Source organism: Bombina bombina, chromosome 6 (genome assembly GCF_027579735.1).
Source record: "Bombina bombina isolate aBomBom1 chromosome 6, aBomBom1.pri, whole genome shotgun sequence".
Taxonomy (NCBI): Eukaryota; Metazoa; Chordata; class Amphibia; order Anura; family Bombinatoridae; genus Bombina; species Bombina bombina.
In genome coordinates this window covers 1,106,589,866-1,106,615,106 of record NC_069504.1, presented here as the reverse complement: position 1 = coordinate 1,106,615,106, position 25,241 = coordinate 1,106,589,866, and the positions used below count along the sequence as shown (strand labels likewise).

General features: G+C 35.6%; 1 protein-coding gene across 4 annotated transcripts in view; it reads left to right on the top strand.

The window, feature by feature from the left end:
- Positions 1 to 25,241, top strand: part of PRR5 (proline rich 5) — a 269,954-nt gene that overhangs the window by 193,907 nt on the left and 50,806 nt on the right. For all 4 annotated transcript variants that reach the window (XM_053719045.1, XM_053719043.1, XM_053719044.1 and 1 more), the window contains 4 exons: positions 4,376 to 4,424; positions 7,155 to 7,212; positions 12,482 to 12,573; positions 13,149 to 13,289. In XM_053719045.1, the coding sequence (XP_053575020.1) occupies positions 7,176 to 7,212; positions 12,482 to 12,573; positions 13,149 to 13,289 (270 nt within the window). In that variant the 5' untranslated portion in view covers positions 4,376 to 4,424; positions 7,155 to 7,175. The remainder of the gene's footprint in view (positions 1 to 4,375; positions 4,425 to 7,154; positions 7,213 to 12,481; positions 12,574 to 13,148; positions 13,290 to 25,241) is intronic.

Below are 25,241 nucleotides of genomic sequence, written 5' to 3'. Positions count from 1 at the left end.
AACATATTTAATTATGTGTAATTAAACAACTTTGCAATATACTAGCAGTATGTTTTCATTCCATTTTCCTGTAATTAACTCTGAAAATGGTCAGTTTTGTTCATTTTCTCTAGGTTTGTATAAAGTAATGGGCGCCGTGTTGGTATTTAGGTTTTCTGCATTATCTATCTCTTCTGTTGAGTACAATTAGGGACATATATAAAATTGGAAATAAAAGAGAATGTGCAAACCAGGAAGTTTAAAAAAACACTCTGTTAAATACTTTCTTTAATCCTTTAACGGCACTGGTTGCTTAGATCTTAAGGACCAGCATGGTGGGGCAGTGCAGAAATAGCAGGGAAGAAGATAACTGATGCAGAGAGGGACACTTAAGGGGTTAACAATTCTATGTTCCACACAGCCTTCTTTGCACACTCACTTTAAATTAGACCTTTACACTTATATTCAAATTTTAAACAACTAGAATACTTTTTAAAAAATTACATCTGTATACTAAAATCTGCTTTGAATACATAATTATATCAAGCATTTATTTAGTATTTAACACCTTAACAACAACTAACGTACATCTAGGGATTAAATAACCAACATAAGTGAGACGTGCAGAGAAAGCGCAGTCTCATACCTTTCAGCAAGACCTGCACAATAGCAGTGCTGAAAAACCCTTTGGGCACGAGACATACAGGAGGTTACATCGCTGTTGTTAAGGGGTTCATATCCCTTTAAGGTGCAGCAAAGAAATAGAAGTATTTGAAAGCAGAGAGTCTGAAAATGCTCTTTAAAATATAGGAGTGACTGACTGGCTATAAGTTTACTTAAAACATCAGCGTGGTGTCAGCTCATAAAGAAAAGAGAAATTCAACTGCACCTCACTAATGAGATTCAGAAAGGCAGAAATGTATGTTTCGGGATTGGATCTTTACCCTTGTTCATAGGAGAAAAGTTTGGTATTGTGAGCCTGAATTGTCTTTTATTGCAGGGTCAGACTGATATGCTACTGGATAAATTAAAGGTGTAGTCTGCTATAAGATACTACCCCATGATTGGGTACTCTCCTGTTAAACAAACACTGATTTTTCAAGACATAACCATTGTGCATTTAAAGCAACAATCCTTCTTCTAGGTATAAGAGCAGTAATGGGGTGCCAGGGTGCACCTCACATAAGAGGCCCAGCGAAGTAGAAAGGTACAACTGAAGTTGTTTTTTTCCCCCACTTTTTCCTTGAATGAGTACTGCAAATTAATCATGTTTATTGTTAATGACTGTATGAGAGGATAAACAGCGTATAACTAAAACTTTCGGTGTTAGTAGACATGCCCTGTTATAGTATAGTAACATCCCTTTGATTCCTATGGCATTCGCATTCTCTAAAATGGCAAATTGAAAATCAAGTTCGCTGTGTCAATCGAGACGCGAGCATAACAGTTGAATGGTCGAATAGAGTTGTATGTACAGGTGGATTACCAGTAGTATGCTGAAATAACGCGAGCATTGATTTGTATCTTACAGCGAACTGGCCTACACTTTACTAGGTTGATGCATTGTTAACGTCAGCGTATCAATTTTGTGCTTCATTTGACGCAGAATTACAGAGTATTTACAGTTGAAGCTTTGATAAATTGATCCCTTGGTCTCTTTTTATTTTATTCACCATTTATCAGATAAAGCTTGTGTTTGTAGTTCTATCTTCTATCACAGGTCTGAGACAGGAAACCACTGAACTTGTGTTCAGTAAAGTGATAGTTTTATTAGTGATATTACGTAACCTTGTCAGTTACAAAAAGCTTCATATTAGTAACTTGTTACAAGAGTTTGTCTTTAGGATTAGCTGTGATGATTGATAGATAAAAACAATACATCTGAGGTTTCTGGGGTTTCTAATCTATATGTGGGTAGTGTTCAAAAGAATTGCAGGTACAGAAATTGAAGTGAAATGTATCATTGAACATCATTTTTTATAGAACTACTACACATCATTTGTAATCGTATTTTCATATTGACTTTTATAGTAAACTGGGTTGCCAAAACTGAGGTGGCAAAACCCAAAAGAAAAAATGTCTTACTAATACTATGATGTAATCCATATATATATATACAGGTATATATATATCCCTCTCTCTCTCTCTCTCTCATGCAGTGCTCTGCAGATCCTGAGCAGTACTTTAACTGTGTTTAACCCCTTCACCCAAAAAGACATATATATATACGTTGTGCAGTACTTTGGCTATCATACCGCACAATGTATATATAGGTCTGAGCTTCAGGAAGCTCCAGCAGTCTTGTCTGTTAAGTTACAGCTGATAGCTGGAGTTCCTGAAGCTGCCAGTACCTAAGATGGTGCCACTAGTTAGAGGGGGGAGGATTACAGAGCGTTTTTTTTGGGGGGGGGATCAGGTAGGATGGAGGGTTAGGGGGGATCCTACACTCCAGAAAATATATCTAAATATAAATAAATGTAATAAAAAAAATAAAAAAAGCCTTAAATGTTCATACTGCCAGTACCTAAGATGGGGATGACCAGTGGGGAGAGGGGGTGAGGGAGGGAAGAGAGCTGTTTAAGAGGGATCAGGTATTGATCAGGGGGTGGGAAGTGTCAGATGGGAGGGTAATCTCTACACTAAAGCTAAAATTAACCTCACAAGCTACCTAATTAACCCCTTCACTGCCGGGAATAATAGAAGTGTGGTGCACAGCTGCAATTAGTGGTCTTCTAATTACCAAAACGTAATGGCAAAGCCAGATATGTCTGCTATTTCTAAACAAAGGGGATCCCAGATTGCACCAGCGCCATGATTGCACAAGCGGTATGTAAATAATTTCAGCGAGAATTCCAAAGTTTGTGAAAAAGTTAATGACTTTTTTAATCTTATCGCATATGGTGATAAAATGGTTTCATGAAATATACCAAAATGGGTCTAGATAAATACCTTGGGTTGTCTACTTAAAACATATATATATAGCTTTGACAGGTAAAGGCTGTATTTCTGTTTTCTATATTTCTGGGTTTTTTTCTGAAAGTTCCGGTAGTGAAGAGGTTAACCCTTTTGCCACGCCCACTTGTGATAAAATTAGATGCGATTATCAATTAGAGCATTTTATGTTATCACTTTAGTGTAATTTTACATAAGCAGAGAAAAAAAATAGTTTTCCATAATGTATTGCTTTCTCAGAGTGTGAGAAATCTCTAATTTCAATGAAGATAAAATGATTTAAAGACATGACATTATGGTAACTTTGGGGTTAAAGATCTCTTGTTATTAAAGCCATAAATCAAGAGAACAGCATTACACCACCAAAATGATACAAACATCTGTTAAACCTTCTTTACCTCTTCTGAGCCTTTGTATTATTACATCAATACATTTTCTGTTTTTGTTCTGTTTACTTGTGTTTATTTGTTTATATTTTAAAGATAGCGCCCAGAGGGCTGACTTATAGGAGGGTGTATTCAATTTGTTATAAGGTGCTATATAGAACATAATAATGTCGTTGTCTTATTAAACCCTAAACCTTTATTAAACCCCAAATCTCAAGAGTCCGAGAGCAACAACTCTAAAAAATGTTTTTTTATGGTTTTCCGCTTTGTCTATAGATATCTATATATTAATTAATTCAAATAATTAATTAGCTATTGATTAATTAAATGTGTATCCGACATCAGCAATTTTCAGTTTGGTGCATAATTTTCATGCTGGCCTTACCCAATGTTGGGTGAAGAATATGATGTACCCTTGAGTGCTAACGACGGCTCAGAGTCGTCGCTAGCACTCAATCAGCTTTTGAGCAATCTGGGGGCTCCCACCGACTCCCACCCCGGCGATTGGGCCTGTATAGTGACAGGCGTCGCCAGGGCTTCCCATTACGTGCAGTGATGTCACGCGCAATGATGTGATGACGTCACCGTGCAACATTATTTAAAATTACCAATACAAAGTATAAGGAAAGGGCATATGCTGCTTAGAAGCCTGTATCTCAGGCATCTAAGCAGCTACAGACCCCCAAGATCCACCGTTGGAAAGGTAATCGCCTAACCTTTCCAAGGGTATAAGTCTTGGGGACCTGGTGAAAAAAATTTTAATAGTGAAAACCAGAAAAAATTACAATCCTGCTTAGCACTCAAAGGGTTAATCCTAGTTGCCTATATCAGTGTTTATTTGAAACCCTTTCTCTGCTATACCAGCACATATTTGTGAGATGAGACTTAATGTGTGCACAACCATAAAGTTACAGTTTATCCAATAGCATCTCTCTGTATCTGTAATGACGGCAGAACATTGCAGCAGGCATGACATTGGCTATTGTCAGATATGCATAGGAATAAATAGAACTACAAACATACACTCCAGTGACTGATATTTCATTAATCTTTCACAGACAGCTGCTGAAAACAGAGCTTGGGTCATTTTTCACAGAATACCTTCAGGTACGTATGATAAATAGCCACAAGTGTCTAATAGCATTGTATAGATAAAGGCAATGCATGCGCTCTATAAAATGTGTGATAGTACAAATGTTAATGCCACTTTGTAGTGTTTTCCTTAAAGGGACATAAGCGGAAGAAAAATGTGAAATTAAAGGGCAGGATGTTAAGGGGACATGGAAGTCAGAACTAAAGATTAAAACAGAGCGTGCAATTGTAAATATTTTTGCAATTTAGGGCCAGATTGTAATGCTTGAGCATTAACTGCGCTAGAAGCAAGGTTTTTGCACTCATATTACAAGTTGAAAGTAAACTGGTTTTTTTTGCGCACTAACCCGACGCGCATAAAAAGCCGAACTTACATTATTGCATGCTCAATAACCTATTCCCCCATAGAAGTAAATAGAGCAAAAAAAAAAAGTAAAAAATACCCTAACACCCTTCTCATGCGCAAATCCAATTGCATATTTTAAAGTGCGCTAACCCGACATGAAAATAAAAATATTTCACATTCCAATGTTCTTCACATAGCAGAATATGTTCTATTGATTCATAAATACATAGGAATATTTATATGAATGAGGTCTTAGGTGTTAGGCAAAGGACTTTAACATAGAGATACATACATATGCATGTTTATATATGTGTACAGATTATTTGTGTATTTATATTTGTATTTATGTATTTAAGCACATGTACATACATATAGACATATATATATAAGTGCATTGGAGCTCTTTGCAGTTAAGTAGATGAAAACATGTAAAAGCATATTTATGCAATATTTATATTTAATAAAGTGTTATAGTGTGTGTAATGTTCTTTATTCTCTTTGTATCTTTTGTTGAAAAGCAGGACATAAGCTCAGGAGCATGTACGCGCCCTGGGTACTATATGGCAGCAGTTTTGCAAGATTGTTTTCCATTTGCAAGAGCATTAGATGGCAGCACTAACTCTTCTGTCTCAAAACGAGGTCTTGGCGTCCACCTCGGCTTAGGCGTGTGACGTCACCAAATACCGCTATATCAGGTGCATTTTCCCACAATAGGATGAGTAGTTCACTCTCTCCAATGGTAACTAATATATTAAAGGGACATTAAACACTAAACAAATGCTAGACAGAATGAAGCATTCAAAGAAAAGATTAGTCTGAGACTAACATGTAGATGAATTTTGTAAAGTTTAATTAACTGGTGAAATATTGACAAAAGAAGTGTAAAGTCTATAAAACAATGGGAGCTGCCATGTTGTAACTTAGGTTACCTTCTCTGCTGTGACCAATTAGGGACAGTTATAAATAGGTCACTACAGTGTGCAGCCAATGGCTGTGTGGAATATAACAGTGTTCTGCACTTTCATTTCTAACAGGAACTGAAAAGCTCACAAATTTCAGAATAGAATTATAGGAAAAGGGGACAAAATAAATAATGAAAGTTTATTGCAGAGTTTTATTTATTTATATGATTTATCATTTTATATTACCATCTCAAAGTGTTTAATGTCACTTTAAAGCAAGGCTGCTAAAGCTACCACTTGGGTAGCCATAAATTCGAATAGGAGGGGTAAATAAATAAAAAAGCAAACGTTTATTATAAAACAATTACACGCCGAAGCCGAGGCGGATGCCAAGACCTTGTTTTAAGACAGAGGAGGGTAAATTGTGACATCTCTGGCTGTTATTACCACAGTAACGAGTTTAGCTGTAAAATCTGAAAAAAGTCTCCAGCCTGCCCTAAGAGCACTACCGTGGTGCTCAAATGCATGTGAGTGATACTGTGCACTTTTTATCGTTGTTCTTATTTGGACGTTATTACCCTATGAGGCGTCTTTCATTTTCTTCTAGTTACTCAGATTCACCAGAACCGCTAAGAAGTACTGCCCTAAGATCGATCTTCTAATCGAAGATTGCCATTTTTGGAGAATTTATTATTAAAAATTAAATACTAAATTATTAATAATAAATTATAAAAACTATTATTGGAACATTTTAGCTATTTTTATTTATATATACCTGCCACACTGTATACTTATCATCTTTGGCTACATTACAGTATTATTATTTTTATGTTACTTTTGTCCGGTGCCCCCTTTATTTGATACTTTGTGTAAGTTATCATTTTATCTTAACACTATTTCCTGCCATATAGTGCTCCGGATACCTACCTAGGTATCTTTTCAACATAGCATACCATGGGAACGAAGCAAATTTGATTATAGAAGTAAATTGGAAACTTTATAAAAATTGTATGTTCCGTTTAAACCACAAAATAAACTTTTTGGATTTCATATCCCTTTAAGACAAATCACTCTTTTTTTGCGGCCAATCAGATTGGCATCAGCATGCTCTAGTGGAACATTTCAATCTGCTGAACTTTAAAATTGAGTCAACCAACTATGGTTGTAGTGGTTTTAAATTTGATGTTTTTTACAAATATTTAGATGCTAGTGGAGAGAGAGTATGGGCAAAATTCTAGTCCTGGGCTCTGCTTAAACCCTAGAAGTTACAATTGCACTGATGTATAAGCACTTCCATCCTATAAACAGATAATAATGTAATGAAATCTCACAATAGCCGCTTGTTTTACGCTAAAATGTGATGCTTCTTGCGTTTCCCGCTGTAATAACAACTGGTTCAGACTCGTGTTTTTCGGGAAATCTTTGTTATGTTTCTTTATTATAAACTGTATCACCCTTTGCATTGTCTGAAGTGACGTAAAACTTTATTTCTTCCAGAATCAACTTCTCACAAAGGGGATGGTTATTCTGCGCGATAAAATCCGTTTTTATGAAGGTGAGATTATTCCAGAAATATAATGTCTTTTAAAAGGATATTATTAAGATAAAGTATGAAATTGATATAAAAATAAATAAAATGTCCATTTTACTTTCTTTAAAAATGTGGTTAATCTTTTTATAGGCACACATTCTGAGACACCATATTTTGTGGAAGAGTTCACAGTATATATGTATAAGTGTTTTTATTGGCTGATCATTGTCACATGATACAGTGGAAAGGGAAAATTTAAGTTACTTTGAAATTTGTCAGAAAAAAAAATTAACTGTTCATTTAAAATTTAGACTGTGTTATCTCATTGTCTTTTTAGGACGTATTTGTTAATTATGCATATTTACTTTGAGCCAGATTACATCCTTGCCCCTGTCTGCTTGGCATCTCTTTCCCGTATTTAACATTATACACTACGGCTAGTGTGCAATGCTGCTCATTGTCAAAATTCCCGGTCGGAAAAGTCCGGGGGGATTGAGATACGCCACATAACAGGTGGCAAAGTGGGTTAAGAAGCAGTGGTGTGATCAACTAGTGGGGTTTGCGCAAGAGGGTTAAATAGTGCTCCACTTGTAATCTGGCCCTAAATGTGGAATGTTCATCTTAACTTCCATTTCTTAATGACATTGCAGATAGCGGAAACTGCTAGCAGGAAATATTATGTTTATTGTTATAACCTTCCCCTGCTTTGTCAGTTTTCTTTATTTTCTGCTCCTCCGTCAGCTGCTTAGAGGAGCCCATTAGACATGTGCGCAGTGGAAAAATTAATTTTGGTTAGTTTCGGACTGATTCATATTTTTTCGAATTTCGTTTCGGATCAATTCGAATTTGGATACATTTGTATGTATTCGTTTTGGCTTCATTCGGATTTGGATGTATTCATTTTGGATTCGATTCGTAAAATCGGAAGTTTGGTATGTGTAATGTTGATTCAGATGGTTTCAAGTTACACAAACGGAATTATTTCACTGTTCTATCTCACTAAATCTCACTAAATATAATTTTTATACTGAATTGTGATTAGTCCATGGCCATTAGAATGTAACGAATAAATCAGAACTAATTCGGATTTATTCGTTACAAATGCATTCGGATTAGTTTAGTTTCGTTGCTAGGGTAATTTGGAAATTCGAATCGATTTGAATCTCCAAATTTGGTGAATTTGGCTGAATTTCGGTTCAGAACGAAACAAAACGCACATGTCTAGAGCCCATGGTCTTTGACTTTAGGGACAACACCCTGAGGGGTTAGATAATTTATTTTAGAGCTGTCACTGCAAGACTTAGATCAAAGCCTAACAAGATCATTTAGACAATTAAAGTTCTGAGACCTTACAAAGAAATCAGTAATGGATCAGCTGGAAGGGAGCCCACACGTTTGCACACATCATATTTATGGTTTTATTTCATGTTTTTTTTCAATCAGTTAAATGAAGCAAATAGTAACTGTGCATTAACATTTGCAGAAATATGTTATTAAAGGGACATGAAACAAATTTAAAAAAAAAGTTTCCAATTTACTTCTTTTATCAAATTTGCTTCTTTCCCATGATATTCTTTGTTGAAGAGTTACCTAGGTAAGTGTCTGGAGCACTGCATTATAGGAAATAGTGCTACCACCTAGTGCACCAGACACATTCATGCTTCTGAGTTCACATCCCTGCTTTTCAACAAAAGATCGTAAGAGGACAAAGAAAATTTGACAATAGAAGTAAATTGGAAAGTTGTTTGTTCTATCAGAAGCATGAAAATAAAATGTAGGTTTCATGTCCCTTTAATATTTATTAATTGTAGAAGTTGGTTTAACTTTTTTTCAGTCAACAAAATATGTTATTTGGCCAGCAGTGTCCAATCTTTTACAAACAACTCTAAAATGCTCTCTTGAATATGGCCATACTTTATATGTGATTATATGCAGCCTTTAATTAGATTATATGTGATTAGATGCAGCCTTTAATTAGATTATATGTGATTAGATGCAGCCTTTAATTAGATTATATGTGATTTTATGCAGCCTTTAATTAGATTATATGTGATTATATGCAGCCTTTAAGTAGATTATATGTGATTATATGCAGCCTTTAATTAGATTATATGTGATTATATGCAGCCTTTAAGTAGATTATCTGTGATTATATGCAGCCTTTAAGTAGATTATATGTGATTATTTGCAGCCTTTAAGTAGATTATATGTGATTATATGCAGCCTTTAATTAGATTATATGTGATTATATGCAGCCTTTAAGTAGATTATATGTGATTATATGTAACCTTTAAGTAGATTATATTTGATTATATGCAGCCTTTAATTAGATTATATGTGATTATATGCAGCCTTTAATTAGATTACATGTGAGTATATGCAGCCTTTAAGTAGATTATATGTGATTATATGCAACCTTTAAGTAGATTATATGTGATTATATGCAGCCTTTAAGTAGATTATATGTGATTATATGCAGCCTTTAAGTAGATTATATGTGATTATATGCAACCTTTAAATAGATTATATGTGATTATATGCAGCCTTTAATTAGATTATATGTGATTATATGTGATTATATGCAGCCTTTAAGTAGAATATCTGTGATTATATGCAGCCTTTAAGTAGATTATATGTGATTATATACAGCCTTTAATTAGATTATATTTGATTATATGCAGCCTTTAAATAGATTATATGTGATTATATGCAGCCTTTAAGTAGATTATATGTGATTATATGCAGCCTTTAAGTAGATTATTTGTGATTACATGCAGCCTTTAAGTAGATTATATGTGATTATATGCAGCCTTTAAATAGATTATATGTGATTATATGCAGCCTTTAATTAGATTATATGTGATTATATGCAACCTTTAAGTAGATTATATGTGATTATATGCAGCCTTTAAGTAGATTATATGTGATTATATGCAACCTTTAAGTAGATTATATGTGATTATATGCAGCCTTTAATTAGATTATATGTGATTAGATGCAGCCTTTAATTAGATTATATGTGATTATATGCAGCCTTTAAGTAGATTATATGGGATTAGATGCAGCCTTGAATTAGATAATATGTGATTAGATGCAGCCTTTAAATAGATTATATGTGATTATATGCAGCCTTTAAGTAGATTATATGTGATTATATGCAGCCTTTAAGTAGATTATATGTGATTATATGCAGCCTTTAAGTAGATTATATGTGATTATATGCAACCTTTAAGTAGATTATATATGATTATTTGCAGCCTTTAAATAGATTATATGTGATTATTTGCAGCCTTTAATTAGATTATATGTGATTATATGAGGCCTTTAATTAGATTATATGTGATTATATGCAGCCTTTAATTAGTTTATATGTGATTATATGCAGCCTTTAAATAGATTATATGTGATTATATGCAACCTTTAAGTAGATTATATGTGATTATATGCAGCCTTTAATTAGATTATATGTGATTATATGCAGCCTTTAATTAGATTATATGTGATTATATGCAGCCTTTAATTAGATTATATGTGATTATATGCAGCCTTTAAGTAGATTATATGTGATTATATGCAGCCTTTAAATAGATTATATGTGATTATATGCAACCTTTAAGTAGATTATATGTGATTATATGCAGCCTTTAATTAGATTATATGTGATTATATGCAGCCTTTAAGTAGATTATATGTGATTATATGCAGCCTTTAATTAGTTTATATGTGATTATATGCAGCCTTTAAATAGATTATATGTGATTATATGCAACCTTTAAGTAGATTATATGTGATTATATGCAGCCTTTAAGTAGATTATATGTGATTATATGCAGCCTTTAAATAGATTATATGTGATTATATGCAGCCTTTAAGTAGATTATATGTGATTATATGCAGCCTTTAAGTAGATTATATGTGATTATATGCAGCCTTTAAATAGATTATATGTGATTATATGCAGCCTTTAAGTAGATTATATGTGATTATGCAGCCTTTAATTAGATTATATGTGATTATATGCAGCCTTTAATTAGATTATATGTGATTATATGAGGCCTTTAATTAGATTATATGTGATTATATGAGGCCTTTAATTAGATTATATGTGATTATATGCAGTCTTTAATTAGATTATATGTGATTATATGCAGCCTGTAAGTAGATTATATGTGATTATTTGCAGCCTTTAATTAGATTATATGTGATTATATGAGGCCTTTAATTAGATTATATGTGATTATATGCAGCCTTTAAGTAGATTATATGTGATTATTTGCAGCCTTTAATTAGATTATATGTGATTATATGCAGCCTTTAAGTAGATTATATGTGATTATATGCAGCCTTTAAGTAGATTATATGTGATTATATGCAGCCTTTAAGTAGATTATATGTGATTATATGCAGCCTTTAAGTAGATTATATGTGATTATATGCAGCCTTTAAGTAGATTATATGTGATTATATGCAGCCTTTAAATAGATTATATGTGATTATATGTGATTATATGCAGCCTTTAAGTAGATTATATGTGATTATATGCAGCCTTTAATTAGATTATATGTGATTATATGTGATTATATGCAGCCTTTAATTAGATTATATGTGATTATATGCAGCCTTTAATTAGATTATATGTGATTATATGCAGCCTTTAAATAGATTATATGTGATTATATGCAGCCTTTAATTAGATTATATGTGATTATGCAGCCTTTAATTAGATTATATGTGATTAGATGCAGCCTTTAATTAGATTATATGTGATTATGCAGCCTTTAATTAGATTATATGTGATTATATGCAGCCTTTAAGTAGATTATATGTGATTATATGCAGCCTTTAATTAGATTATATGTGATTATATGCAGCCTTTAATTAGATTATATGTGATTAGATGCAGCCTTTAATTAGATTATATGTGATTATGCAGCCTTTAATTAGATTATCTGTGATTATATGCAGCCTTTAAGTAGATTATATGTGATTATATGCAGCCTTTAAGTAGATTATATGTGATTATATGCAGCCTTTAAGTAGATTATATGTGATTATATGCAGCCTTTAATTAGATTATATGCAGCCTTTAATTAGATTATATGTGATTATATGCAGCCTGTAAATAGATTAATATCCCAGCCTTATATTTTACAATTGAGACGGTTAGAAACTCTTTGTACAACAATAGAAACCTACATGTTTAGGGGTTTATTTAGGGTGCGTGTTTTCTAAGCACTAAGATGTATCACAATGTTTTGTATCCCTTCCTTATGCTTTATGTTTGGTATTGCAGGACAGAAACTCCTGGATTCTTTAGCGGAAACCTGGGATTTCTTTTTCTGCGATGTTCTTCCAATGCTCCAGGCGATTTTCTACCCTGTACAGGTAACGCCACAAACTACGGTCAGAATCCGAGCTAGACGCTGCTAGGTGACCCTGCAGTTGGCTGATAAAGTCTAATGTAGGATCTCCCTGGCTAAAACTATCGCTGTTGTGATCTTTTTAGGGACAATGGGTCGTCTCTATAAATGACTGACACTTTTTTTTAATTGGTATCCAAATGAACCTTTTAGAAGGTTAGTAGTGGTTAGCAACATATTGTACTGGAATAGTACTTACTGCATGGCCAATAAGCGCTAGGAACACTCATTACATTAACTTTTGGTTGGGGAAAGTGTTGATTTCTAATGTGATCCTGCAACTCTTCTGCTTCTTAAAGGGACATGAAACCCAATTGTTTTCTTCCATGATTCAGATTACGCATGCACATTTATAAATTGTATAAATTAGAAAGTATTAAAAAATTGTGCACTTATATGAATCAGGAAATATTAATTTTGACTTTTTGCGTCCCTTTAAGCAAGTGACCACTTGAATCTATCGCATTGCTTAATTTTAAACTATTTTGAATCCACAACCATTTTGCTTTAGTTATTTTATGTTTGGTTTTTTTTTTGCAGGGGAAGGAGCCTTCGATTCGTCAGCTGGCCTTACTGCACTTTAGGAATATTATAACTCTGAACATTAAGCTAGACGATGCAATATCACGGCCCCGAGCACGCGTTCCGGCCTCCATCATTCAGATGCTGCTAATTCTTCAGGTACAAAATAAACATGGAAAAGATTATAAACCCAACTTTGAAAATGAACCTGTTTTATATGATCACAATTTAAAGCGGCATTAAAGCAGTGTTTGTATATATGAATACCGTATATCAGCAATTATGTGCTGCGTTGCAAATGATCTGCATACAGGACTAATGTTTTTAAAGCACTTAAACACTGTTACTAAAATTCACAAGCTTAGGCAGTTCAGGGATATACCCCATTGAAATGTCTGATGGAATCCATATTCCTGGTCTCCTTGGCTCTGACCAATTAGGGACAGACATAAATGACCATTTGATCTGATCTAAGCAAGCACTGTGTAGAATGCTGCAAGCTAAATTAAAGTGATAGTAAATGGGTGCGTTGTAGAACTAATTGAAATAAACATTAGATTTTAGTTTAGTTTTCAGAAATACTTTACAGAAACAGTAGCCAAAATATATAGCAAGTTATGAAGTTTTCATTTCCTTTTGGTAGGAGGGATATTTTGACTTTAAAGGTAAATTAAACTCATCATTTAATTCCCCATGAAATGTTTAATGATTAATAGAAAACTTACAATACACTTTCATTTTTTTTATTTGCCTGCTTTTTTGTAATGTAAATGTAAAACTTTTACGCCTAGATTACGATTTGGCGTTAGCCTTAAAAAGCAACGTTGAGAGGTCCCAACGCTGCTTTTTTCCTAACGCTGGTATTACGAGCCTGACAGGTACAGGGTCACCGCTCACTTTTCTTCCACGACTCGAGGCTACCGCAAATCCCCTTACGTCAATTGCGTATCCTATCTTTTTAATGGGATTTGCCTAACGCTGGTATTACAAGTTTTGGAAGAAGTGAGCGGCAGACCCTCTCCTGTCAAGACTTCTACCGCATTTAAAAGTCAGTAGTTAAGAGATTTATGGGCTAACGCCGGAACATAAAACTCTTAACTAAAGTGCTAAAAAGTACACTAACACCCATAAACTACCTATTAACCCCTAAACCGAGCCCCCCCCCCCCCACATCGTAAACACTTATATAAATATATTAAACCCTAATCTGCCGACCGAACATCGTCGCCACTGTAATAAATATATTAACCCCTAAACCGCTGCACTCCCGCCTCGCAAACGCTAGTTACATTTTATTAACCCCTAATCTGCCGTCCCTAACACTGCCGACACCTACTTACATTTATTAACCCCTAATCTGCCACCCCCAACGTCGCTGCTACTATATTAAAGGTATTAATCCCTAGACCTAAGTCTAAACCTAACCCTAAACCCCCCTAACTTAAATATAATTTAAATTAAACGAAATAAAATTACTACAATTAAATACATTAATCCTATTTAAAACTAAATACTTAGCGATAAAATAAACCCTAAGCTAGCTACAATATAACTAATAGTTACATTGTAGCTAGCTTATGATTTATATTTATTTTACAGGCAACTTTGTATTTATTTTAACTAGGTACAATAGTTATTAAATAGTTATTAACTATTTAATAACTACCTAGATAAAATAAGTACAAAATTACCTGTAAAATAAATCCTTAGCTAAATTACAATTACACCTAACACTACACTATCATTAAATAAATTACCTAAACTACCTACAATTAAATACAATTAAATTAAATAAACTAAATTACGGAAAAAAACAAACACTAATTTACAGAAAAAAAAAAAGAATTACAAGAATTTTAAACTAATTACACCTAATCTAATCCCCCTAATAAAATAAAAAAGCCCCCCAAAATAATAAAATTCCCTACCCTATACTAAATTACAAATAGCCCTTAAAAGGGCCTTTTGCGGGGCATTGCCCCAAATTAATCAGCTTTTTCACCTGTAAAAAAAATACAATACCTCCCCCAACATTAAAACCCACCACCCACACACCCAACCCTACTCTAAAACCCACCCAATCCCCCCTTAAAAAAAACTAACACTAGACTTAGGTTTAGGGGTTAATAAATTTAATATAGTGGCGGCGGCGTTGGGGGCTGCAGATTAGGGGTTAATAAATATAATGTAGGTGTCAGCGATAGCGGGGGCGGCAGATTAGGGGTTAATAAGGGTAATATTAGGGGTGTTTAGACTCGGGGTTCATGTTAGGGTGTTAGGTGTAGACATAGATTTATTTTCCCCATAGGAAACAAGGGGCTGCGTTAGGAGCTGAACTTTTTTACAGGTGTTAGGTTTTTTTCAACCAGCTCAGCCCAATTGTTTCCTATGGGGAAATTGTGCACAAGCACGTTTAGCCAGCTCACTACTAACTTAAGCAACGCTGGTTTTGAGGTGAGATGTGGAGCTAAATTCTGCTCTATGCTCACCTTTTTGCGGCTAACTCCGGGTTGAAAAAACCTTTAATACCAGCGTTGTCTTAAGAGAGCGGTGGGAAAAAAATGGCTTGTTAGCCCCGCAAGCCTTACCGACAAAAACTCGTAATCTCGCCGTTAGTTGTTTTCTACTGTGACCCAAAGAGGGTCCGGAGTACATTTTATTGAATTCAGAACTTTGACTATCCTACATGCTGCACAGTGTTTGCTTGATGCGTGCAGGAACTCATTTATATCTGTCCCGGATAGGGTTGTCACCTCGGCCATGTTTTCCTGGACACTTATGAGTTACACATGCTGCAGGGTGTGCAGGCAGGAACATGAATAGTGCTGTTAAGTGTCACTATTTGTGTGCTGCCGAGGGTTGAAATTCATGTTCCTACCTGCGCACCCTGCAGCATGTGTAACTCATAAGTGTTCAGGAAAACATGGCTGTGGTGGCAACCCTATTCCCGGATCTGCCACTGCAAAGGAGCTAGGGGTATGTTCCTGAACTGTAAACCACTGCAATGTGTGATAACAAATGTCTTTAAAACATGTATTCTGCATACAGTGATTAATTATTTATGCATACAAAATTACTTTTATGTCCCTTTAAGGAAATAAAAAGTCAAAATTAAATGTACATTATTCAGATAGAACATGCGCATTTAAACAACTTAATAATTTACTTCTGTTATCAAATTTCCTTTGTTCTCTTGATATCCTCTCTGGAAGAACAAATTAGTTAGGCTGATAGGCGTTTAGAAGTCTATAGTTCTTTATGGCAGCAATGTATGCAACTATGTATAACATTTCTATAAACATTGTTGCAACACTGCTGCCAGATGACTGACACATGTGCACGCTCCTGAGCTCACCTAGGATTACTTGTTAACAAAGGATACATAAAGAACTAGGCAAAATTGATAATATAAGTAAATTTGAAAATTGCTCTGTCCAATCTACTTAAGTTTAATTTGTATTTCACGGTCACTTTGTTGTTATTATTGTGCTATAAAGCTTTGCTGTCTCATGGCTATTATTATTAGAACTAGACGATAAGCCTGCCCAGAGGGCAGTCTATTTAAATAAAAATCTGCAGACCCCAAAGCTAAAATTACACAAAATAAAAAATGTAAAATTACAGAAAAAAATAAACAAAGCTAGGTGGATGTGGATTCTTTTGGCTGCATGCGCAGCCAACATTCTTTTGGCTGCCTCGCGCAGCCAACATTCCTTTGAGGATGTGTGTGCAACTGGCGACACCGACGGACGCATTACAAATGCGATTATAGTATAGATTGTTTTCTAGATATTACAACCTTCTCATTTTGCTTCTGATGTATTGCACATAGAAGAAGAAACCTCAGTCTAAAAACACCATCTACAAAATATCTTGGTCCTTTAGCATAATGTTTCTCAAATCCAGTCCCCCTAACAAGCCAGGTGTTCATGATATCTTAACTAGAGCACAGGTGAAATCATCAGTTGATCAGTAACCATGGTTACTAGCCTGCTCTCACCCATCAGCTGATTATTTCACCTGTGCTCTAGTGAAGAGATATTGAAAACTTGGCCTGTTAGAGGTACTTAAGGATTGGAGTTCAGAAACACTGCTTTAGCATGTTAACTGCCAGAGAAGATCATAGAAACATAGAATTTGACGGTAGACAAGAACCAAAAAGGCCCATCAAGTCTACACAAATTACATGTTACTTTTTCCTTAGGATAGCCTTATGCATGTCCCATCAAGTCTACCCATATTACATGTTACTTATTACTTAGGATAGCCTTCTGCATGTCCCATCATGTCTACCCATATTACATGTTACTTTTTCTTTAGGATAGCCTTATGTATGTCCCATCAAGTCTATACATATTACATGTTACTGTTTCCTTAGGATAGCCTTATGTATGTCCTATCAAGTCTACCCATATTACATGTTACTGTTTCCTTAGGATAGCCTTATGTATGTCCCATCATGTCTACCCATATTACATGTTACTTTTTCCTTAGGATAGCCTTATGTATGTCCCATCAAGTCTATACATATTACATGTTACTGTTTCCATAGGATAGCCTTATGCATGTCCCATCAAGTCTACCCATATTACATGTTACTTTTTCCTTAGGATAGCCTTATGTATGTCCCATCAAGTCTATACATATTACATGTTACTGTTTCCTTAGGATAGCCTTATGTATGTCCCATCAAGTCTATACATATTACATGTTACTGTTTCCTTAGGATAGCCTTATGTATGTCCCATCAAGTCTATACATATTACATGTTACTGTTTCCTTAGGATAGCCTTATGCATGTCCCATCAAGTCTATACATATTACATGTTACTGTTTACTTAGGATAGCCTTATGTATGTCCCATCAAGTCTATACATATTACATGTTACTGTTTCCTTAGGATAGCCTAATGCATGTCCCATCAAGTCTATACATATTACATGTTACTGTTTACTTAGGATAGCCTTATGCATGTCCCATCAAGTCTACACATATTACATGTTACTGTTTCCTTAGGATAGCCTTATGTATGTCCCATCAAGTCTATACATATTACATGTTACTGTTTCCTTAGGATAGCCTTATGTATGTCCCATCAAGTCTATACATATTACATGTTACTGTTTCCTTAGGATAGCCTTATGTATGTCCCATCAAGTCTATACATATTACATGTTACTGTTTCCTTAGGATAGCCTTATGCATGTCCCATCAAGTCTATACATATTACATGTTACTGTTTACTTAGGATAGCCTTATGCATGTCCCATCAAGTCTACACATATTACATGTTACTGTTTCCTTAGGATAGCCTTATGTATGTCCCATCAAGTCTACTCATATTACATGTTACTGTTTTCTTAGGATAGTCTTATGCATGTACCATCACGTTTACCCATATTACATGTTACTGTTTTCTTAGGGATTAACCATATGCATGTGCCATCAAGTCTACACATATTACAGGTTACTGTTTTCTTAGGGATTAACCTTATGCATGTGCCATCAAGTCTATACATATTACATGTTACTGTTTTCTTAGGATAGCCTTATGTATGTCCCATCAAGTCTACACATATTACATATTACTTATTACTTAGGATAGCCTTATGCATGTCCCATCAAGTCTACTCATATTACATGTTACTGTTTCCTTAGGATAGCCTTCTGCATGTCCCATCATGTCTACCCATATTACATGTTACTTTTTCCTTAGGATAGCCTTCTGCATGTCCCATCAAGTCTACTCATATTACATGTTACTGTTTCCTTAGGATAGCCTTATGCATGACCCATCAAGTCTACCCATATTACATGTTACTGTTTCCTTAGGATAGCCTTCTGCATGTCCCATCAAGTCTACTCATATTACATGTTACTGTTTCCTTAGGATAGCCTTATGCATGACCCATCAAGTCTACCCATATTACATGTTACTGTTTCCTTAGGATAGCCTTATGCATGTCCCAGGCATTTTTAAATTCCTTTACAGTCTTTGTGTTTACCACCTCAAATGGAAGTTTATTCCATGAATTCACCACCTTTCTGTAAAAAAATGCTTCCTCAAATTTCTCCTGAATCTGCTACCCTCTAACTTTAGATTGTGACCCCTTGTTTTGGCATTTATCTTTTTGTGGAAAATGCTTTCAGCTTCTATTTTATTAAGTCCCTTCATATATTTGAAGGTTTCTATCATGTCACCTCTGTCCCTTCTATCCTCTAAACTATAAATATTTTGATCATAGAGACTTTCTTTGTACGTTTTATATTTTAGACCATCTACCATTTTAGTAGCCCTCCTTTGTACAGCTTCTAGTTTATTTATATCTTTCTGAAGATAAGGGGCCCAATTTATCAAGCCATCAACCGCAAATATGCTGGAATTCCGCAGCGTAATTGTGGCGAGCCTGATTCCCCTTATTTATCAAACACTACAGACCGGCAAAAGTAGAATTTTGTGACGTAACATACGATCCGCCGCTCTCAGTCCGACACAGACTCCCATAGGAATCAATGGGAGTCTGAAAGCAGCGAAAGCTTATGTTCGCTGCTGCCCGATATCCCATTGATTCCTATGGGAGAATAAAGTTACATTTACACCTAACACCCTAACGTATACCCCGAGTCTAAACACCCCTAATCTGCTGCCCCGACACCGCCGCCACCTACATTATACTTATTAACCCCTAATCTGCCCCCTACACTGCCGTCACCTACATTATACTTATAAACCCCTAATCTGCCTCCCCCTACACCACCGCCACCTACATTATTTTATAAACCCCTAATCTGCCCCCCTACACCGCTGCCCCCTACATTATGTTATTAACCCCTAATCTGCCCCCCTACACCGCCGCTACCTACATTATGTTATTAACCCCTAATCTGCCGTCCCCATCGTCGCCGCCACTATATTAAATTTATTAACCCCTAAACCTAAGTCTAACCCTAACACCCCCTAACTTAAATATAATTTAAATAAATACAGTTGGCCCTCGGTTTACAACGGTTCAATTTGCACCGTTTCAGAATAACAACCTTTTTTTTCAGTCATGTGACTGCTATTGAAAAGCATTGAGAAGTAGTGCATTGATTAAAATAGCCAGTAGGTGGAGCTGTCCGCTTGTGTTGTAGCAAAGATATGCAAGCCAAGCACACAAGCAGGCTGAAATTAATTAGTGTAGCTAGCTAGACCTGAGCTATCAAGCAGCTTTCAAAGGAACAATATCTTCCTGTCTATAAATCAGTCCAGATTGGAATGCATAGAAAGAACTGTTTGCAAAAAATGCAAGTAAAGTCTGTGTTGTGTGTTTTTTTATTAGGTGTATAATGCTGTTTAGCAAATGTTTTTGTTAATTTAACTTAGTTTAATTATATATTCTGTATTGTGTGATTATTTTATTAGGTTTATAATGCTGATTGGAACAGCCAATAGGATTGAGCTCGCATTCTATTGGCTGTTCCAATCAGCCAATAGAATTGAAGTTCAATCCTATTGGCTGATTGCATCAGCCAATAGGATTTTTTCTACCTTAATTCCGATTGGCTGATAGAATTCTATCAGCCAATCGGAATCTAAGGGACGCCATCTTGGATGACATCACTTAAAGGAACCTTCATTCGTCGGGTAGTCATCGGCCGAAGAGGATGCTCCACGTCGGATGTCTTGAAGATGGACCCGCTCCGCGCCGGATGGATGAAGATAGAAGATGCCGTCTGGATGAAGACTTCTGCCATCTGGAGGACCACTTCTGCCCGGCTTGGATGAAGACTTCTGCCCATCTGGAGGACCACTTCTGCCCAGCTTGGATGAAGACGTCTCCCGGTAAGTCGATCTTCAGGGGGTTAGTGTTAGGTTTTTTTAAAGTTGTATTGGGTGGGTTTTATTTTTAGGTTAGGGATTTGATCTGCAAAAGAGCTAACTGCCCTTTTAAGGGCAATGCCCATCCAAATGCCATTTTCAGGGCAATGGGGAGCTTAGTTTTTTTTAGTTAGTATTTTTTTTTGGGGGGGAGGGTTGGTTGTGTGGGTGATGGGTTTTAATCTTGGGGGTTGTATTTTTTTTTTTTACAGGTAAAAGAGCTGATTACTTTGGGGCAATGCCCCACAAAAGGCCCTTTTAAGGGCTATTGGTAGTTTAGTTTAGGCTGAGGGGTTATTTGGGGGGGGGCTTTTTTTATTTTGATAGGCCTATTAGATTAGGTGTAATTAGTTTAAATTTCTGTAATTTGTTTATTATTTTCTGTAATTTAGTGGGGTTTTTTTTTGTACTTTAGATAATTTAATTTAATTTAGGTTATTGTATTTGATTTAGTTAATTGTATGTAATTTGTTTAATTGTATTTAATTGTAGTGTAGTGTTAGGTGTTATTGTAACTTAGGTTAGGTTTTATTTTACAGGTACTTTTGTATTTATTTTAGCTAGGTAGTTATTAAATAGTTAATAACTATTTAATAACTATTCTACCTAGTTAAAATAAATACAAACTTGCCTGTAAAATAAAACCTAACCTAAGTTACAATAACACCTAACACTACACTACAATTAAATACAATTAAACAAATTACATACAATTAACTAAATCAAGTTATATTGTAGCTAGTTTAGGGTTTATTTTATAGGTAAGTATTTAGTTTTAAATAGGAATAATGTAGTTAATGATAGTAATTTTATTTATATTTATTTAAATTAGATTTAAGTTAGGGGGTGTTAGGGTTAGACTTAGGTTTAGGGGTTAATAAATTTACTATAGTGGCGCCGACGTTGGGGATGGCAGATTAGGGGTTAATAAGTGTTATGTAGGTGGCGGCGGTGTAGGGGGGGCAGATTAGGGGTTAATAACATAATGTAGGTGGTGGCGGTGTAGGGGGTGGCAGATTAGGGGTTAATAAGTATAATGTAGGTGGCGGCGGTTTAGGGGGGCAGATTAGGGGTTAATAACATAATGTAGGCGGCGGTGGTGTAGGGGCGGCAGATTAGGGGTTAATAAGTATAATGTAGGTGGCAGCGGTGTAGGGGGGCAGATTAGGGGTTAATAACATAATGTAGGTGGCGGCGGTGTAGGGGGCGGCAGATTAGGGGTTAATAAGTATAATGTAGGTGGCGGCAGTGTAGGGGGGCAGATTAGGGGTTAATAACATAATGTAGGTGGCAGCGGTGTAGGGGGCGGCAGATTAGGGGTTAATAAGTATAATGTAGGTGGCAGCGGTGTAGGGGGGGCAGATTAGAGGTTAATAACATAATGTAGGTGGCGGCGGTGTAGGGAGCAACAGATTAGGGGTTAATAAGTATAATGTAGGTGGCGGGCGTTGTGGGGGGGCAGATTAGGGGTTAATAACATAATGTAGGTGGCGGCGGTGTAGGGGGCGGCAGATTAGGGGTTAATAAGTATAATGTAGGTGGCGGTGGGCTCCTGGAGCGGCGTTTTGGGGGTTAATAGGTTTATTTAGTTGCGGCGGGGTCCGGGAGCAGCGGGATAGGGGTAAAACAGTTTTAGTATAGTGTGGGTGTTTAGTGACAGTATACCAATAAAGCTGGGAAAAAGCCAAAGAGCAGCGAGATCCATGACTGTTAGTTAACAACAATCCGCTGCTCATTGTCCCGTACTTGGTGCGTGGCTTTTTGACAGCTTTTTTGGTAACTTTGGAGAGCAGGTCCCCGGCAGCGATGTTAGGCGATGTAAGGCGAACGTATTGGTGCTGGCGAATGCAAGTAAGTTGACGGGTTGATAAATAGGGGCCATGATCTCCAGAGCTGTACACAGTATTCCATATTTGGTCTAACTAATGATCTGTAAAGTGGCATAAGATCTTTGCTATTTCTGCTACTAAAACCTCTTCTAATGCAACCAAGCATTTGACTGGCCTTGCTGGCTGCACTGCTGCATTGTGTACCAAATTTTAAATCATTTGAAATAATAATTCCCAAATCCCTTTCTTCTTTAATTACAGTCAGTAATATACCATTGAGACTATAATTGGCCTTTGAGTTTTTGCATCCTATATGTATAATATTGCTCTTGGTAATATTAAATTTCAGATCCCATTTATTTGACCAGTCCTCTAGTTTATTAATATCACAGTTCATTTGATCAACTCCTCCTGGAACATCTACCCTGTTACAAATTTTTGTATCATCAGCAAACAAGCAAACCTTCCCCTTAAGCCCACTTCCAATATCACTCATGAACATGTTAAACAAAAGGCCCAAGAACTGACCCTTGGGGAACACCACTAGTAACTGATGCCTCATTTGAATGTACTCCATTAATTGAAACCCTCTGTCGTCTATCTTTAAGCCAGCATTCTACCCACTTAACAATCTTAGCATCTTTTCCAATACATTTTGTGAATAAGTTTGTTGTGTGGGATGGTGTCAAATGCTTTGCTAAAGTCTAGATATGCAACTTCTACGGCTCCTCCCTGGTCTATAATTTTAGTTACATGGTCAAAGAAATCAATTAGATTAGTCTGGCATGATCTACCAGCAGTGAAACCATGCTGTCCTTTGTCTTCTAAGTTGTTTGTCTGAATGAAAGATACAAGTCTTTCCTTTAAAAGAGTTTCCATTAAAGGACCAGTCAACACATTAGATTTGCATAAACAACAAATGCAAGATAACAAGACAATGCAATAGCACTTAGTCTGAACTTCAAATGAGTAGTAGATTTTTTTATAACAAATTTCAAAGTTATGTATATTTCCACTCCCCTTGTACCATGTGATAGCAATCAGCCAATCACAAATGCATATACGTATAGTCTGTGAATTCTTGCACATGCTCAGTAGGATCTGGTGACTCAAAAAGTGTAAATATAAAAGACTGTGCACATTTTTTTTAATGGAAGTAAATTGGAAAGTTGTTTAAAATTACATGCTGTATATGAATCATGAAAATTTAATTTAACCTGAGTGTCCCTTTAATTTCCCTGCAATTGAGGTCAAACTGACTGGCCTATAGTTAGCAGAATCTTCCCTACTACCCTTTTTATGAAGAGGGACTACATTGGCAATTTTCCAGTCTTTTGGAACAACTCCTGTTAGAAGTGACTGATTAAATAAATCAGCTAATGGAGTAGCTATTACGGATCAAAGTTCTCTTAGAACCCTTGGATGAATATTATCTGGACCCACAGACTTATTTACTTTTATTTTTGATAAAGCCATTGAAACCTCTTCCTCTGTAAAAAGAAAAGTACTACTCATATTATTATTTACAGTAACATCCCTTAATAGAATTTCACTATCTTTACCGTCTGTTGTAAAGACTGAACAAAAGTAATCATTTAAACAGTTTGCTATTTGTTTATCTTCTTCCACTACTCTATCATCATTCTTGAGTCTAACTATCCCTCTGTTAGTTTTTCTCTTTTCACTGATATATCTAAAGAAGGTTTTGTCACCGTTTTTTACAGATTGTGCCATTCTCTTTGCAGAGCATTATCTTACAGTTCTTATAAATGGGCATATAATATCTTGTAAATAAGAGTTTTCTGTTGTCCTCCAATAAATTAACATGCTGGCCAAATATGAGAAATATCTGAGTACATTACCATTGATAACTGCAATTAGTTTTCAATAAGCAACGCCCCCACTGTTTACCTTATTTAAAGGAGCCAATCTGGGCTTTTCTACTGACATAGACACAGCTAGCTACTGTCATTTTGTTAGTAAAATGTGGAATTTTTGTTGTTTCTTATCACCTCTACTGAGGTCACCAGAAGTCTACAGTGTGCACTTTCAATGCTCACAAATGTAAAATACAGCATTTTCAGAGTTAAATTACAGAAAAAGATGATAAAATAAATTATGAAAGCCTGTTGCAGTTTTTCTTAACCAATGCCTATTTAAACATTGTAGTGCAAAATAAATAATGATTTGGGAGCATTTACATTGTGTAATTGAAAACAACAATATAGAGCATGTAATTTTTACACTACTGCACTCCTTTGCTTGGGTTAAACACATAGTTAAAGTTCTACTCAGGAGCAGCAGAAGGAGATTAGGCAAATTAGTCTGTCAAAATAGCAATTGGATGACCCCACAATCAGTTGCCATGTCTGTTCGGGACCAGCAGTTCTCTTTGGCTCCTGATTGGGATTTTTAACTATG